The 18,441-nt window shown below is 31.9% G+C and overlaps 1 protein-coding gene and 1 long non-coding RNA gene across 2 annotated transcripts in view; both read right to left on the reverse strand.

Moving 5' to 3' along the window:
• LOC139429878 (uncharacterized) overlaps nucleotides 1-18,395 on the reverse strand; it is a 143,055-nt gene extending 124,660 nt beyond the window's left edge. The window contains exon 1 of the long non-coding RNA XR_011640464.1: nucleotides 18,216-18,395. This is a non-coding gene — a long non-coding RNA (uncharacterized lncRNA). The remainder of the gene's footprint in view (nucleotides 1-18,215) is intronic.
• Nucleotides 7,203-8,964, reverse strand: LOC111421672 (snake venom 5'-nucleotidase-like). Its single transcript, XM_023054851.2, has one exon. The coding sequence runs from the start codon at nucleotides 8,951-8,953 to the stop codon at nucleotides 7,232-7,234; it is 1,722 nt and encodes a 573-aa protein (XP_022910619.2). The 5' UTR covers nucleotides 8,954-8,964; the 3' UTR covers nucleotides 7,203-7,231.
• Nucleotides 18,396-18,441: the final 46 nt, after the last annotated feature.

The raw sequence follows: 18,441 nt of genomic DNA on the forward strand, positions 1-18,441 counted from the left end.
TTTTCGTCGGCTAAAATTATATTTCTCGTAATCTTTACATTTCTGTTATTAACAAGTATTCTGTAACCCTTTGTGTTCTCTTCATATCCAGTAAATATACCTTTTTCTCCTCTATCATCAAGTTTTCGTCTGTCTAAATGATCATTATAATAATAAACTGTACTTCCGAATGAAATCATATCATTATATGTTGGCATTTGATTATACCACTGTTCATACGGTGTTTTATTATTATTTGAAATTATTCTGTTCAAAATATAACAAGCAGTTTTAACTGCTTCACCCCAATAACACTTATCTAACTTTGATTGAATAAGTAAGCATCTAACAGCTTCCATTAAGGTTCTATTCTTTCTTTCTGCTTTACCGTTCTGTTGAGGTGTTCGAGGACAAGATGTCTGATGTAAAATTCCTTTTTGTCTAAAATAATGTTTCAGATCTTTAGACATATATTCTCCGCCTCTATCACTTCGTATTATTTTTGGTTTTCTGTTAAATATATTTTCCAACATACTAATATGTTCTTTAATTATGTTTGCTACATCACTCTTTTCCTTTATTAAGTAAACAGTTGTATAGTCTGTACAATCATCAATTAAACTGAGTATGTATTTATAACCTTGATTCGTTACAACTTCTATTGGACCACAAACGTCTAAATGAAGTAAATCTATCGGATTTGTTTTTTCGGTTTTATTACTTTTAATAAATAACTGTCGCGTCATCTTTGCTCTTAAACATTCTTCACATAAATCTGAACAGTTACAATTTGTAATATTAATCTTTTCAGGATATAATACCTGTAATTTCTTTATATCAGTTAAATTTCGGTGGGCTAAAACCTTATGCCATTCATGTACGCATCTTTTAATTATTGGCAATGATATTTTATATGTTTTTTCACCAAAATCTAACACAAATAGTTTACCTAACTTATTAAATTTCATTATTATATTATCCTTACATTTAACAAAACCTCCCTTTTCATTAAATATAACTTCTAACCCTTTACTTACTAGATTACTAACTGAAATTAAATTGCTATCTAAATTCGGTACATATAAAACATTGTTTAACTTTATAACCATATTACTATTATCATTAGCTTCTAATAACGCACGTACCTGTACCCCTGACATTTAACTTACGACCGTCTGCTACACTAACTACTGTGGCACCGTTTTTATTAATATGTTCTAATAATTCTGGATTGTTACACATGTGGGCCGTTGCTCCAGAATCTATGTACCACATTTGGTCGTCTCGCTGTCCTGTTATAGTGTTGGATTTATTGCAATGATGAATTATGGTATTTTCCTTCGCTATATAACTCAAATACTCTTCCTTTTCATTGTCTGAATTTTCTTTCTTGTCTTCTGCTATCTTGGCTTTGTGTTTCTTCAACCAAGTTATATACTTTCGACAATCTTTCTTCATGTGTCCTTTTTTCTTGCAAAAGAAACATTCAATATTTTTCTTCTCTATACCTCTAGAATACTGCAGTGTCTTCATGGCCTTTGAAGTTTCGTCGACGTCCCGATTTTTTCGTTTTTCATACTCCTCCAGAAGTCTTTGTTTCACAAATTCCGCTGTCAACGTGTCCGTTCTGCTTTCTAATGCAATTATAAGATGATCATAACTAGCTGGCAAACTTTGTAAATAAAATATAACAATCATTTCTTCAGGAAAAATATGTCCAGCAGTTGTTAATTGCTCCAATAGTTCCTCCATTTCCCTTATGTGAATCTCCATGTCACCACCTTCTGAGAGTTCCCTTTTACATAACTTTTTGAGTAGTCTGGTTGTCACTCCTAATGTAGACTTTTCATGGAAGTTTTTTAATGACAACCACATTTCTTTCGCCGTTGGTTTTCCTTTTATAAGCTTCAGTTGGGTATCATCCACTAATAATCCAATTGTTGCTCGAGCCTTTTTATCTGTAAGGTCCCACATGTCTTCTTTTGGAGTTGGTGGTTCATTTGTCACAACTTCCCAAAGATTTTCCCGAATTAACAACATCTCAACTCGAAATTTCCATGTCTGATAATTGTTGTTAGATAATAGCTTTAGGAATAATTAAAGAATACCTGTCCCTCTTAAAAATCGATGATTTTTTTTTTAATCGGTAGGAAATGACTCAAAAGATTTGTTAATGATAAAAAAAAAGTGCGGAAAAGTGTAGTACTTACCGAAAAATCACTTTAAAGTTGCGATTTGACGTTTCTTTTTGGAAGTTCAAAGCAATGTTAAATATGCATTTTCGTATTAAATCCTAACCTGAAATTGTTTAATTTATACCCACGCACAAAATAAAAAGTTATTTTCACTAAACTTGTTGAGATTACAACATATTTACGGATGAAAACCTTATTTCTTAGGCTATCAATGCAAACGACAATTACCTGTCGTTAGATAGAATTGTTTCTACCAAATGTGTGTTAATAGACTTTATGTTAATAGATTGTGTATCAATTGATCTGTCAAACGACTGAAATATCTTTATATTGTAAATATAAATGATAAATAAGTATAATAGCTTATTTAATAGTACCTTACATAAGTTAAAATAGTTAATTAATTAAAAATTAATATTAAACAAGACGTGTACATGGTTACAAAATAATAATAAAAAAATAACCCGTGTGACGATGGCAACAAACTGTGCATTTAACCAAATGACAATTACAACTGACAACATAAGCAATGTTAACCATGTATTTTCGTATTAAATCCTAACCCGAAATTGTTTAATTTATACCTACGCACAAAATAAAAAGTTATTTTCACTAAACTCGTTGAGATTACAACATAATTATTCATAATGACACCTATGTGAAGTTAGCGCCCAATTAAATAGCATTTTACATGTATAGTATTTTGATTATAACATGAGAACCAGTGAACCGATTTCGATAAACAATGTCTCATTTGAAAGCTTCATCCTTGGCCAATACGAAAGTGGAAATGCCCGATTTGAAAACTCTTTCGAATTTCGATAAAACGCCAAAATAATGCGAAGATACACGAAAATAACACAAAATTGACCTTCTTTAAGTGGTGATAACTCGTAAACAATGTACCCGATGATCAAGATCTATACGTCACTCGATTCGTCATAGTGTCTTCTATGGAAATTACAAAATGCTCGATTTCAATTCTCTCCTGCTAAGTTTATACAGCCCTCGGAATGACACCGTCTTCGGCTCGTTGTTTATGCACGTGTGAACGCTCGTGCTAAAAAATTAATTTAAACTAAATCGACTATAATTAGAGAACAGTTTGACGGATTTTAATGTTTTATATCTCAATCGAAAGTTTGTGTCTGGCTGAATGCTATTGTCGAAATGCCCGATTCGAAATATTTAAGGATTTTGATTAAAACACAACAAACGAATTAATTAAACACATCAATTATCTCCGTAACTAATTGACCAATTTTAGTCATCAAAATCTCGGTCGAAAGTATGATCTGCAATGAATGCGAAGGTGGAAATGCCCGATTTCAAAATTTACTAATTATGTACGTACAACCATTGAAATTACCCCGCGAGAGATTTCGAGTCGGGCATTAGTAGTTACAAAGTTTTAACATCAAAAGGTCATAACGTAGGGTGAAATATTCGTCAAATCCTTTGGTCAAATCTGAAAGAGAAGAATAATAAACCTTATTTTGGAGAAATTCAAAAGATTAAGGTAGAAATGCAATTGATGGGTACTTGTGGGTGTGTAATGGGCACGTTTCCACTCGGAAACAAAAAAGATGGAAGGTGCTGTAAGGTTGTATCGTTTCGAAAAGGCAACTTTTTTGCATATTTTAAGTTACAAATCCATCGAATCCACCTGGCGTCATGCGAAGGGTAGTACATATGTCAACATCTGGCCGTACTAAAAGTCATCTCCCAGGGAATCTTGCCAGATATATTTTCCACAAATCGTGCACAGCGAAGAAGCTTGATAAGGCGGCGGAATTTTATCGAATAGCTGCGATTATGTAAGTATGACCCTATGAAGCCAGCTGAGCAACGGGACCTCGAGGAAATCGCAAATGAGTATCCATCCAATGTTTACACAAATATTTGCCTACTTGCGTACTTGCCAATTACACCAGTCGTGTGGGACCACCTTAAGAACAGAATAAACAATAGTCATCAATTGTAAAAACAGATTGAGTTCCTATAAATAGTTATTCTTATTTTTATAGCTGGTGTTTATATTTGACCCACACCCTTCTCCATATCTAATCTGACATTTGGGAAATGTTCGCTAGTTTAAACGTAAATTAACCTAACTCAAAATCTAATTTCTACACAAAATTCTTATTTGGGCGATATTACATCGATAATTACAAGATTGACGATTTTTAAGCAACATGTATATTGTAAAATTATACGAAGATGGGTATAAACCCATATGGGAAAGTTGAACTTGTTCATTCATAAGTAGATAGTTATTATTATTTTTATAATTTGTTACACGAATGAAAAAGCTCAACTCCTCCATAATTTATATTATGTTCAGTCTTTATGTGGTGCTTAAAAATATTGGAATTTTCTTTAGTTTTATGTTTCTAGTTTTCAGCCTCCTCCACATTTGTCCGATAGCAACAAACTTGTATCCGTAATTTTTTATCTACTTTCTTAGCTGATATCTTTCTTATTATTAAAGATAATTCGAGATAATAATTAGAGATTCTTTCTCTATCTAAAACCGGTCTTTGTCTGTCGATAGTTAATACTAGGATCAATCTGTACTTAAACTACAAAGCGGTGGCTCTGTACTTAGATTAAATAGCTTAAAATTACCAAACTTCAAGCCTTTGTGCAATTGTTATCAAACCGAATTTTAAAAAACTATTATCACACTCGGAAAGAGCGCTCTTTAAACTATCTTAACCCGGGTTTTCGTTGGTAAATGTCTATCGGCGTCATGCTTAAATCGCCCTTAATATACATCCCTACACGCAAAAACGCTTAATTACTATTCCTTTAAACAACTTTCTTATTTGATAGGGAAAAAACTATAGAAGTATAGATCTATCTTATCTACAATTTTTTGACCAAAAACGTCCTTGTGTAAGTCTATAACTTCATGATATACTTCTATAGTTTTCCTCATATCAAATAAGAAAGTTGTTTAAAGGTAGAGCAATTAAATGTTTCTGTATATAGAGATGTATATTAAAGGTGATTTAACCATGATGCTAATAGATATTGACCGACAAAAACCCGGATTAAGATATTTGAAGGAGCGTTCTTTCTGATTGTGAACACAGTTTTTTAAAATTCGATTTGATAACAACAAACAAGGGCTTGAAGTTTGGTAATATTAAGCAATTTTACGTACAGAGCGGTGTTCTTCATCTCTTATTGATTTTAATATTAACATATCGGCAAACGAGGACCGACGATTTCGTAAAGAAAGAATCAAGCTTTCATATGGTGCATTTAGTGTTCTGCTATATCTAATAATAAGAAAGATATCAGCTAAGAAATAGATAGGAAATTGCGGATAAAAATTTGTTGTTGGAAGGTTTGTTGCTATCGTCACATCGTCAATCGGGAATTTCCACTTTCGTATTGGCCAAGGATTAAGCTTTCGAATGAGACATTGTTTATCGAAATCGGTTCACTGGTTCTCATGTTATAATTAAAATACTATACATGTAAAATTCTGTTTAATTGGGGGCTAACTTCACATAGGTGTCATTATGAATAATTATGTTGTAATCCCAACAAGTTTAGTGAAAATAACTTTTTATTTAGTGCGTGGGTATAAATTAAACAATTTGAGGTTAGGATTTAATACGAGAAAATACATGGTTAACATTGCTTGTGTTGTCAGTTGTAATTGTCATTTGGTTAAATACACAGTTTGTTGCTATCGTCACACGGGCCATTTATTTATTTTTATTTTGTAACCATGTCTTTTTTAATAACTATTTTAATTTAACTAACCTACTATTAAATAAGCTACTATACTTATTTATCATTTATATTTACAACATAAAGATTGTAAAGAGCTTTCAGTCATTTGACAGATCAATTAATACACAATCCATTAACACAAAGTCTATTAATACACATTTGGTAGAAACAATTCTATCTAACGCCATTTAATTGTCGTTCTGCATCGATAGCCTAAGAAACAAGGTTTTCATCCGAAAATATGTTGTAATCTCAACAAGTTTAGTGAAAATAACTTTTTATTTTGTGCGTGGGTATAAATTAAACAATTTCAGGTTAGAATTTAATACGAAAATTCAATTTTAACATTGCTTTTAACTTCCAAAAAGAAACGTCAAATCGCAACTTTAAAGTGATTTTTCGGTAAGTACTACACTTTTCCGCACTTTTTTTTTATCATTAACACATCTTTTGAGTCATTTCCTACCGATTAAAAAAAAATTCATCGATTTTTAAGAGGGACAGCTAATCTTAATATATGCCTAGCTTTATTTGACCCATATGCTTTCCGCTTTCCATCTTGAAATCTTTCTGTTATATCTCCTTATTATATATTATACTATATAAATATTTCAATCTTTATAACCCGCGATCTGGGCCCATAACCTGATGGACTTTCTTGAATAATTAAACGAACTTTATGGCTTTTGCGGGAATTTTATTTTTGCCAATTTTAAAGCAGAATCTTGTACATCTTGTATATGACAAAATCGTAAACAACAACTTTTTTATATCACTATGCTTACAACATATAAATTATCAACAGGTAAAGTGATCTAAATACTTATTATAAAATAAACGTTGATCAAAATAATTATCAACTAAATTATTCTAACAAATACACCCCTCTGTAGAGGGTGTGAAATGGAAGACGAGACGGTAAGTCATACTGTTTGTGACTGTCCAAACCTCGTGTACTTAAGGGAATCTATTTTCGGAGTACCATGGCTCCAAATTTCGGATATAAGGAACATACCTTTCTGTTCTATATTAACGTTCATGAAAAGATTGAGCTTGTTTTCTGACCCTTGAATGAACAGTAAACTGTGGGGACGTACAAAGGGTCCGCTGGGGCCTAAGTGCTGTGAGTAACTCACCCCCACGTGAAACTACATACATACTACATACAACTCAAAACGGTGTTGATAAATAATATAATCTTTGCGATAATCACTTAATTTTGCTTAAGTCTTTGCCAAATTCCAAATTTAGACTTTTATTTTCAGAAATTTCTACAGATTCGAATTACAAAATAATTTTATTTCTCTTTAAATGAAGTAAATGATGACACATAAAATCATAACAACATAACAATTCGGGCGATAAAAATTTCCTTCTAATAAAACGATCGATCCTATTCGCTCATTAACTTCTGTCGTGATAACTCTATGTTCTTGTATATATTGCATCACGGCGTCAACATCCGTTATCGATTCGTAAACGTGATTTTTACCTTCTTTTAACAATTTGTAATCATCACCACCTTTGGCTAAAAATTCGTTCGTTACGATGTTGTACTCGGCTTTGGGGTCGACGGGGTCATAAGAGGGCACCACGCATTTAGCGCAACGAGCTCGAATAAATTGAATTCGATTTCCGGGTGGCATCGTTTTATTACAAATTATATGCAAGCCGGATATTTGCAAAAAAGAACCCTTGTCGTCCTGAGTTTCCCAATTTTTCATACCTTGCTCGAGAATGTTATATAAATTTTCTCCCGTTATTGTTAAAGTCACTAAATATTCCTTTCTTGGTAAAACTTCCATAATATCAGCTCGCGTGATTTCACCATTTTTCATATCTAAATTTATACCTTCCATAATTGATCCAGCATTCACAATAGCTATTGCGGTATCAGTCCAATAAGGTCCTTTGTAAATTGAAGCTTTATATTCAACAAAAGCATCCGTTATTAAATTACCCAAATTGCACTCATATCGTTTACACTGCGGATTGAAATTAACTCTTGCTTTTGCAATGATTTCCCCATCGTATTTGTCCATAACCGGCTTAAAAACTTTTAACATTTGACTTAATTTCTTACTATTTTCGTTATGAAACGTCATGTTTGTTAAACCACTTTTAAATGTTGCAATTTTACCTTCGTTATTTATCGTGAAATTAAAAACTCCCAAATATTTTTTAAAAGTCTTCAAAATAAACGTCGATTTCGATTTTTGTTTAATTTCGATTGGATATTTTTCGACCACCGATGTTTCGCCGATTATTAAATCGATTTCTGGGATTTCTTTGGCCATTTTCTCTTCGAGGTCGTCGTGCGACCACCCCAAAATGATGATTATTTTATTTTTAATCTTTTTTTCTTTATCAATTTTTTTTAATGTATCTTTAATCGATTTTATTGGATCACTCGCGAGTATTGGTATTTTTAAATCGTTAATAATCATGGAAATGTACCCGATTACAACTAAATTAACGTCGTTGTCGTGTTTTAATTGTATAATTTTGTATGGTAAAAAATTTGTTAAATTATTTGTGTTGCAACTCAAAAAAGTTTGATTCGATTTTTTGATAAACTCGAAAATTTCTTCGTGGGCCCCCATAAAAGATTTTGCCCCGACTGTCGTCGCATCCGGTTTTAAAAGATTCATTATTTGAGATAATATGTGAAAACTTAAAGCTTTATGTAGAAACGTTTCAACGTTTGAGTTACCAACGTTGAAAAGATAAACGTTCTTTTTCAACGATCGCTCGGTTTCCAAAAAATCGTGTAAACGCGTCAAAGTACCTTCTTGGTCTTTCGGTAATTTGAGGTCATCAAAAATCAATCTCATATTTCCAAAATGAATTAGAGTTACTTCGTTTGATGATTTTGATTGCGGTTCTGGCTCATCTTCGGTTGTTGATTGTTGTTGTAAATGGGAATCTGAATCTTCGACATTGCTTATTGTTGTTTCTCCTTCTTGGTAAGTTTTTTTTGAAAGAATAAAAAGATAATAAAGTAAAATGAGTAAATGATATCGTTTCATTTTTGACGTTGTCAATTGCAATTTTACTTCAAATATTAAAATTAAAATAACCATCTCCATGGAAAATCTTTTACAACGAGTACAAACATGATGGGGTTGGGTTGAGTTGAATTGGTCTATTTTAGGTAGATCCTACATAGCACCAGCTCCAAGTTCTCAAAAGAATTTATAATAAATAAGAACAACAAGAAACTCAGTCATTATGAGCCTAACATTTGACCCAAACTCTGTTTTTCACAAACTAGAATAAATGGAGTCATTGCAGGTATGCAACCAATATCACGATTTGCGTATTGCAATACCAATACTGTGATATTGGTTGCATACTTGCAATGATGACGTCGAGTACGATAATTAATTAACACACTGTAGATAGTATTGATTTAGAGAAATCAAATGAACGGAATTTAGAACATTGAATATCACAACCTTAACTGGGAAAGAAGTGGATGAGATGGAAAAATATAAAGTTTAACAAAACATTTAGATAAGGGATATGCATTAAGATTCTCAGCAACAGTAGAAGTTGGCATAATCCTAAACGAAGCACTAGAAACAAGGGTAACAGTGATGAGAACCCACAAACTCAAGAATCATAACACTGTAACTACAACTGAAAGAGAAAGTAGGACTTATACAGGTATATTTACTTGTAGAAAATGTAAACAGGCAAGAAGTTACAAGATAACATTGATATTAGGAGACTAAGATCAACTAATAAATACAAAAACTGAGTCAGAAATGAAGTACCTACGTTGGGTAGCAGGAAAAACGAGACGTGGTGAAACAAAAGTATTAGAGCACAAGTATAGCAAGATTCCAAAGAGAAAAAACAACTTAAGTGGCATGGACAGCTGAGAAGGATGAGCAAAAACAAAATAATGACAATAAAACGAAATTTGATTTATGCAAGTCTTAAATAGACTGACAAGACGTATTGATAGGCTTTAATTTGGAAAAAGTGTCTCTTAAACTGGAGAGGAAAGACTCATATTTTATAGATGGATTAGTAGGTAAGAAGAACTCTCAAGGAAATCTTAATGGTTATCCGTAAAGCAGTTCTGCTGAGGAGCAACCTAGATCTTCCTTTAGAGTCGTTCTTAATCCTAAAAAAGCTTCTGGCCATCGAGTGAAGCGTTCGATAACTATAAGTACAACCTAGGGACGGAGTGAGTCGATATGTATATGATCAAATCTAATTTTAGGTATTTTGATGTTGATGATTGTCGATTTTGTATGTTTTTGGATCTTTGCATGTTGACATTTTAAGCAGGCATTGGTCCAAATATTAATTTGCTTTGACATGTGTGGCCAAAATAATCTAGTTTAGATTACATGAATGGTGGAACGTATTCCGGGATGAGATAAGCTATGAATTTTGTCGAAAATTGCTTGTCTAAACTGTTGTGGAATCTAAATTCTTGGAGATGATGAAGAGGTTTGTCATCAAAAAGTATGGAATATAGCTAGTATACAAAATAAATGTTTGGGCTAGCATTTTTCGTGGACAGGTTATAGGGCCTTTTTTATAAATACTACCCTTAATGCAGAAAGTCATTTAAGTCTACTGCAAAATGAAATAATGTCTGCGATTGAAACTTTATTATCAGAAGAATATGGTCGAATCGATGAAGATATCATCTTCCAACAAAATGGAGCACCTCTGCATTATGGTGTTCAGGTGGCAGTACGTAAATGTACGTGTTCCTGGAAAATGGATTGGCAGACATTGATTTATCTCCATTGGACTTTGTTTTGTGGGGTTACTTAAAAGACACGGTGTATAGAAATCGATCGTGAAACCTAAATGACTTAAGAGAGAGAATTGCAATAATAATAAAATCATTAATTTGTTTTTTTTTAATCATTGAATTTGAGGAAGGACTTGCTTTTGTAGAATTTTGAGGTTGTTCTTGAACAGCCAAGAGCTCATTTAATATGGTATCGTCATCTGTGGCTCATAGTTGATCGGCATAATCTACTAAACCCATCTTTTTATTGTAATCATTAATTTTCGTTCTCTTGAAACTGGTGGTCTCTTCTGTTCCATGAAAATGAGAGCAAAATTTCACGCACTCACTATCCTTCCATTTGTAATAATGCTTCATGGGATTGAATTGTTTCATACTTGACCTCCCTTTGAAGATTATCATGGATTCGTACACACCCAACTGCCTAGTGCCATGATAATAACTGAAGAGCTGACGGTTAAGCGTTTCAAAATACGGACGGAACTTGTATAGCTTGTATAGCTGCAAATATGACAAAATCTCCTGAGTGAAGACCCAAGTCTTCAGCATTACTCCAGAAGAGTTTATAGCTTGTTTTTTTTTTTAATTTATTTACTTTTGTAAAGTGCCAACTCCCATGCACGAAAAATTCTAGACATGGCTCTTGAATTTTCGTAGATTCTCAACTACCTAACAATGTGGAATATACTGTAGTTCAAGAACACAGTACAACAGAGATAAATTCTAATTCTAATCAACAGAACACAGCAAGGAATTTACAAGATGTGGAGGTAGAAGCTAGTGAAGTTATACTTCTTATCTGAAGATACTTTGGAAGACGAAAACATAGAAGTTACTGAGAAAAATTCCAAAGAGGCGTTACAAATTGAAGACACAGATTATCAATTGTAGTTCAAAGTCTACTGCCTAACTCATCGGAAGATATTTCTATGGAAGAAATTGTGATCTATGGAACAGATATGATCGATCTACTGAAGACTTGCATAGCGAAGAAGAAAATGCGGAAAACCAAGAGCCTTTAAGAAGAAAAAGACTAAAAGAAGATACGTTAAAGAAGGCAACTGGAAGAGGGAGAAGAATAAAACAACAAGAGAGCTAGGCGACTCGTATAAAGGAAAAAAGATAGTTAATGGGAAATGGGAATACAGCATTCCAAAGCAACAGCGAGTTCTGAAAGACATATTCGTGCAAAATATCTACCAAAAATCAAGGTTTAGCAAAAAAGCCTACTTCAAAATGTTATTTATTTTCTGAGAAGGACAGAAAATCAGAATTCGACAGTTTTTGGAAATTGAGTTGGAATGAATAGATACTTTTTGTGCAGCTGAATATGAAATTGAGTGAAACTCAACGACACAGAGATCGAAAAGAAGACTATTTACGAAAAAACTCTACCAAAAATTAAGTCGCATTATTGTAGATCAACATCTAAGAAATTATATCTGGAACCACAATGGCAGTCCAAACAACAATTGTATGAACTCTACAGTAAAGATTGGTGTCATCAAAGGAACGTGGAGCCATTTTCTACTACTTATTTTGACCACTATTTCAACGACATGAATTTGAGTCTATTTCAAAGAAAGAAGGACGAATATGGCTTATGTGTGGCTAAAAATGCGAATAATATTTGAGAAGAAGAATACATAAAGCATCAAGAAAAGAAAAAAGAAGCCGGAAATAGGAGTAGGATAAAAGCAGTGAGGGCAACAAAGTGTATACTATGGACATGCAGGTAGTTCTTTTGTTCCCAAAATCAATCACCAATCGTCTCAAGCTTGTATTATAAAACAAAGTTAGCTGCACACAACTTCACTATTTTCGATATTAAAACACATGCTGGATATTGCTTCTTATGGAGCGAAATAGAAGGAACGGTGGGTGCAAATGAATTTTCTACAATAATTTGCTATTTTGCAGAAACCCGGCTGCCACATCTTCAATCTGGACAAGAACTAATTTAACGACCAGAACCATATCAAGTAAAATATTTAGAGTACAGTTTTTTCCGAAATTTTAACAGCATACAGTCTATACTTTCTATTAGGCCAGGAAAAAGATCAGGAGATCCTACTGTAACTGACTTGCGTGAATTACGTTATTTATAACCCAAATGGTACACTTGAATTTAAGCTTCGATACACTGAGGACTAGCAGCCTCCCCCAATTAGAGGTAACAAAAAGGTACCTTTAGGCATACAATTTAATGAGAGTTTCAACATCTCCAGGCATTAAAAACCACTATGTTGTCTGATTACCACGCATTCTATAATAGCTGTAAGTTATCATCTTTAAAATTTTGTTTTTCATAGTATGCTTTACGTAATTCATTTTGAGTTTACTCGTAGTACAGTTTATGGTCGAGTGTGTAGGTACATATTTAATTTTAAGTAAATTAATGCTATTTCTGAGAAATATATATGTTTTTTTATATTATCTTGAAGTACCTTTTTGTTTAATTTTAAATAAGTAAACACTGATCATCAACAAAACTATTTCTATCATTTTTTTCACCCGAGCTTTGCTAATTTGAGTAATTAGGGTGACGATAAAGTGTTAAGACAACAATGTTGGTTACCATAGAAACGAAACTAAGAGCAATACAAATAAACAAATTTAGCCAGAATATGTCTCATAATTAACCAGGAAACTTGTATTTGAAACATTTTTCATTTAAATCACAAATGGCGTATTTACTTTTGTTACACCCTGTATATTAGTTAATTTTAAAAACGTACTGTTCACAGGGAAATTTTAATTGTGTTATTTTAAAAAATATTGTTAATAAAAGTTGTTTATAATTGGATTTTGTACAAATATTGTTTATAAAATTTTTTGATACAATCAATAATTATTGAGATAATCTCGAAAATATCATAAATATGTTATATATATATCAGTATACAGCGCCACCTAGTAGAGATATCAACATTTTTTATTAAAATAATCGATTTCAAATCACAATTTAAGCATATATTGTTCCAAACAATTTTTGAAAAATTAATAATTTTAAAAACGTACTATTCACAGGGAAATTTTAATTGTGTTATTTTAAAAAATATTGTTATTAAAAGTTGTTTATATTTGGATTCTGTACAAATATTGTTTATAAAATTTTTTGATACGATCAATAATTATTGAGATAATCTCGAAAATGTCATAAATATGTTATATATATCAGTATACAGCGCCACCTAGTAGAGATATCAAAACGTTTTATTAAAATAATCGATTTCAAATCACAATTTAAGCATATATTGTTTCAAACAATTTTTGAAAAATTAATAATTTTAAAAACGTACTATTCACAGGGAAATTTTGATTGTGTTATTTTAAAAAACATTGTTATTAAAAGTTGTTTATAATTGGATTCTGTACAAATATTGTTTATAAAATTTTTTGATACGATCAATAATTATTGAGATAATCTCGAAAATGTCATAAATATGTTATATATATCAGTATACAGCGCCACCTAGTAGAGATATCAAAATTTTTTATTAAAATAATCGATTTCAAATCACAATTTAAGCATATATTGTTCCAAACAATTATTTAAAAATTAATAATTTTAAAAACGTACTGTTCACAGGGAAATTTTAATTGTGTTATTTTAAAAAATATTGTTATTAAAAGTTGTTTATAATTGGATTCTGTACAAATATTGTTTATAAAATTTTTTGATACGATCAATAATTATTGAGATAATCTCGAAAATGTCATAAATATGTTATATATATCAGTATACAGCGCCACCTAGTAGAGATATCAAAATTTTTTATTAAAATAATCGATTTCAAATCACAATTTAAGCATATATTGTTCCAAACAATTATTTAAAAATTAATAATTTTAAAAACGTACTGTTCACAGGGAAATTTTAAACGGTTGTGAAGTTAGCCATAGATTCTAGCCATAGATTTAAAAATCGAAAAATGACCGATTTTTGCAACTCGAAACGCAAATTAAAATTCATATTTGAGTTTAGCACTCTTAGAATAACCCGTATACAAAAATTTACGGGGGGGTGTTTTCATTTAAGGGAGCAAAAAAATCCCAAAGTTGTGAACATTGCGTGCGCGCGTATACTGTTCGACCAAAATCGAAAAATGACTAATTTCTGCAACTCGAAACGCAAATTAAAATTCATATTTGTGTTTAGCGGTCTTAGAACAACCCGTATACAAATATTTACGGGGGGGTGTTTTCATCTAAGGGAGTAAAAAAATCACAAAGTTCTGAACATCGCCTGCGCGCTTGGAAATTCAGAGTTTTTGATTATTAGGTTGAAAATATGTAAGAACGGATGTGAGAGTGTAGGGGCGCAATCGTTGACTAAAAATGTAGGAATCTCATCTGGGCCAATTGTAGCCTTTGTCTTGAATTTTTTGAAAGATTCAACCCTTCGTCGTAACTGACTTCGGAGATACCAAAGGTGACAGAATAAGTATCATAAACAGCGTGATCGTTACCAGTAGGTTACCAAATGATGCAGGACAGTACATAGCCTCAAAATGATCGACAAATAAGTTAACTACTGTTGGCAAATCGGACACACTTAAGAGAGCCTGGAGATCTTATATTGTTTCTGCTTATGTTAACAAAACGCCAAACGTTTTTTGGTTCTTTTCTTATGTCCCTCAGAGATTTGACATAAACTTGTGCGATGATATCTGCAATGAGTTTTTCTATACAATTTATGGTGGTGTTTTTTTAATCTAAGCATTCTTATTAGGTTAATTGAATGCAATACAGGATATTTCGAGCTTGCATGCTTGCCCTCAGATTTAAGTACGTGAGCGTCCAGGCCGTTGTATAATGCTTCATAAAAAACATTACAGTATTGTTCAACCGATGATAACGTAAATAGATGAGTCCAGTCGATGTTAAGCAGTACCTCGTACATGTCAGGCAGATAAGATAACATCTCGAGCTATCAAATGTGTAGGCACCGTTACCGAAATAGTAAGTAGTAATGCCGATTGGTAATTATCTTCTCATACCAATGTAAAGTCTCACTGTTTAATTTGAAACTCAAGTTTGAGGAAGCAAGTATCAAATCAAGAGTTCTATCAATGATATTCATTACATTATTTAATTGCAGAAAGTCATTATTACTTCAATATTAAAATCACCCATGACTATGGTATCCAAAGACATATCCAACATTGATTCAATGTAATCGAAGGTGTAACTATACATACATTCCTCCAGGTGTAACAGGTGGGAAATAGCAGACAACAATGTTAAAGGCCGATTTCGTCTTTTTAAAGTCAATCCGTACAGCTTTCAAGTCAATTGATTCAATAGGACAGGAGGCAATCATGATATTCGAAGTAGCAACTCCGGAATTAACAGCCAGTAACATCTCTCCACCCTTATGGAAAGATCGATCACATCTAAAAACGTCATACCTGTCTGGAAAGATCTCGTAGTCTAGGACGCTCTTCTTGACCCAAGTTTCACTGAGAGCAATAATATCAAAGTCTGATGCATCGACCAAAGTAAAAAATTTGTTTTGATAGTATATGTTGTACTCTTTTCGTTGGGAAGTTACTAGTTTTTCTTAACAATTCTCGGACATCCATTAATGAACTGTATTCTTAAATCATTTTCACCGTATTCAAAATCCGCATCTAACAAGGGAAATGAACAATCAAAGAAAATTTTGCGTAAACTTGTGGATGAGGCTCATTGGAAATAATTTAATTGGTCCTTATTTTTTGCCGGATGGTTTAACTAGCGCAGCATACAATGAATTTTTACATAACAATTTAATAGGCCTGCTTGACCATGTACCTTTAGAAAACAGATGTAATGTGGCTTTCCAGATGAATGCCTTGCACACTATTCCCAAAATGTTGAAAATTCATTAAATGAAATGTTTCCTAATGGTTGGATTGGGAGAGGAGATCTAATTCCATAGCCTGCAAGGAGTCTTGATTTGACGCCCCTTGATTTTTATGTGTGGGGCCACATGAAAGAACATACACCTAACATACACCCTATGTTTACACAAGTCAACTCTAAGGATGAATTAATAGAAAAAATCAAAAACGAAGCATATGTTTTAAAAACGTTAATTACAATTACCCCCCCATAAATTTTTGTATAGGGGTTGTTCTAAGATCGCTAAACTCAAATATGAATTTTAATTTGCGTTTCGAGTTGCAGAAATTAGTCATTTTTCGATTTTGGTCGAACAGAATACGCGCGCACGCAATGTTCACAACTTTGGGATTTTTTTACTCCCTTAAATGAAAACACCCCCCTTAAATTTTTGTATACCGGTTATTCTAAGACCGTTAAACACAAATATGAATTTTAATTTGCGTTTCGAGTTGCAGAAATTAGTCATTTTTCGATTTTGGTCGAACAGTATACGCGCGCACGCAATGTTCACAACTTTGGGATTTTTTTACTCCCTTAAATGAAAACACCCCCCCGTAAATTTTTGTATACGAGTTATTCTAAGACCGCTAAACTCAAATATGAATTTTAATTTGCGTTTCGAGTTGCAAAAATCGATCATTTTTCGATTTTTAAATCTATGGCTAGAATCTATGGCTAACTTCACAACCGTAAATTTTAATTGTGTTATTTTAAAAAATATTGTTATTAAAAGTTTTTTATAATTGGATTCTGTACAAATATTGTTTATAAAATTTTTTGATACGATCAATAATTATTGAGATAATCTCAAAAATGTCATAAATATGTTATATATATTAGTATACAGCGCCACCTAGTAGAGATATCAAAATTTTTTATTAAAATAATCGATTTTAAATCACAATTTAAGCATATATTGTTCCAAACAATTTTTGAAAAATTAATAATTTTAAAAACGTACTATTCACAGGGAAATTTTAATTGTGTTATTTTAAAAAATATTGTTATTAAAAGTTGTTTATAATTGGATTTTGTACAAATATTGTTTATAAAATTTTTTGATACGATCAATAATTATTGAGATAATCTCGAAAATGTCATAAATATGTTATATATATTAGTATACAGCGCCACCTAGTAGAGATATCAATTTTTTTTATTAAAATAATCGATTTCAAATCACAGTTTAAGCATATATTGCTCCAAACATTTTTTGAAAAAACAAAAATTTTAAAACCGTACTGTTCACAGGGAAATTTTAATTGTGTTATTTTAAAAAATATTGCTATTAAAAGTTGTTTATAATTGGATTCTGTACAAATATTGTTCATAAAATTTTTTGATACGATCAATAATTATTGAGATAATCTCGAAAATGTCATAAATAAATCACACATGGCGTATTTCCTTTTGTTACACCCTGTATATTAGTTAATTTTAAGACTTAAAAGTTGACGTTTCAATTAAATTTAACCTATAAAATAAATGTCAATTTTGACAACTTTAATAGTAAAATAATTAGTTTTAGGGGTAAACCCGTTATATCGTTCGTGAAATGCGCAAAAAAGATTATACGTAGCTCTTTCGTAATAAACAACTTATACAATAATACAACTTACCTTGTTTGGTTTGATTTTGCTCTGGATTTATTAATCAGGATCGAAATGTTGATGAATTCGGAGAGTTCAATTCATTCCACACAAATTTTCACTCAATTCAATTAACAATTATACTAATTAACGAAAAATTACATCAAAAACCGAGCACTTTTTGATCAGGCGATGACAGCTGTTTTTTTAGGTTATTTTGAAACAGTTGAGCATCGCCTACTTGGATCAAAAACAA

The sequence above is a fragment of the Onthophagus taurus genome, chromosome 5, assembly GCF_036711975.1.
Source record: "Onthophagus taurus isolate NC chromosome 5, IU_Otau_3.0, whole genome shotgun sequence".
In the NCBI taxonomy this organism is placed as follows: domain Eukaryota; kingdom Metazoa; phylum Arthropoda; class Insecta; order Coleoptera; family Scarabaeidae; genus Onthophagus; species Onthophagus taurus.

Excerpts from the sequence above, each read along its gene's own strand:
- LOC111421672 (XM_023054851.2), bottom strand. The coding sequence starts at position 8,953 with ATGAAACGATATCATTTACTCATTTTACTTTATTATCTTTTTATTCTT.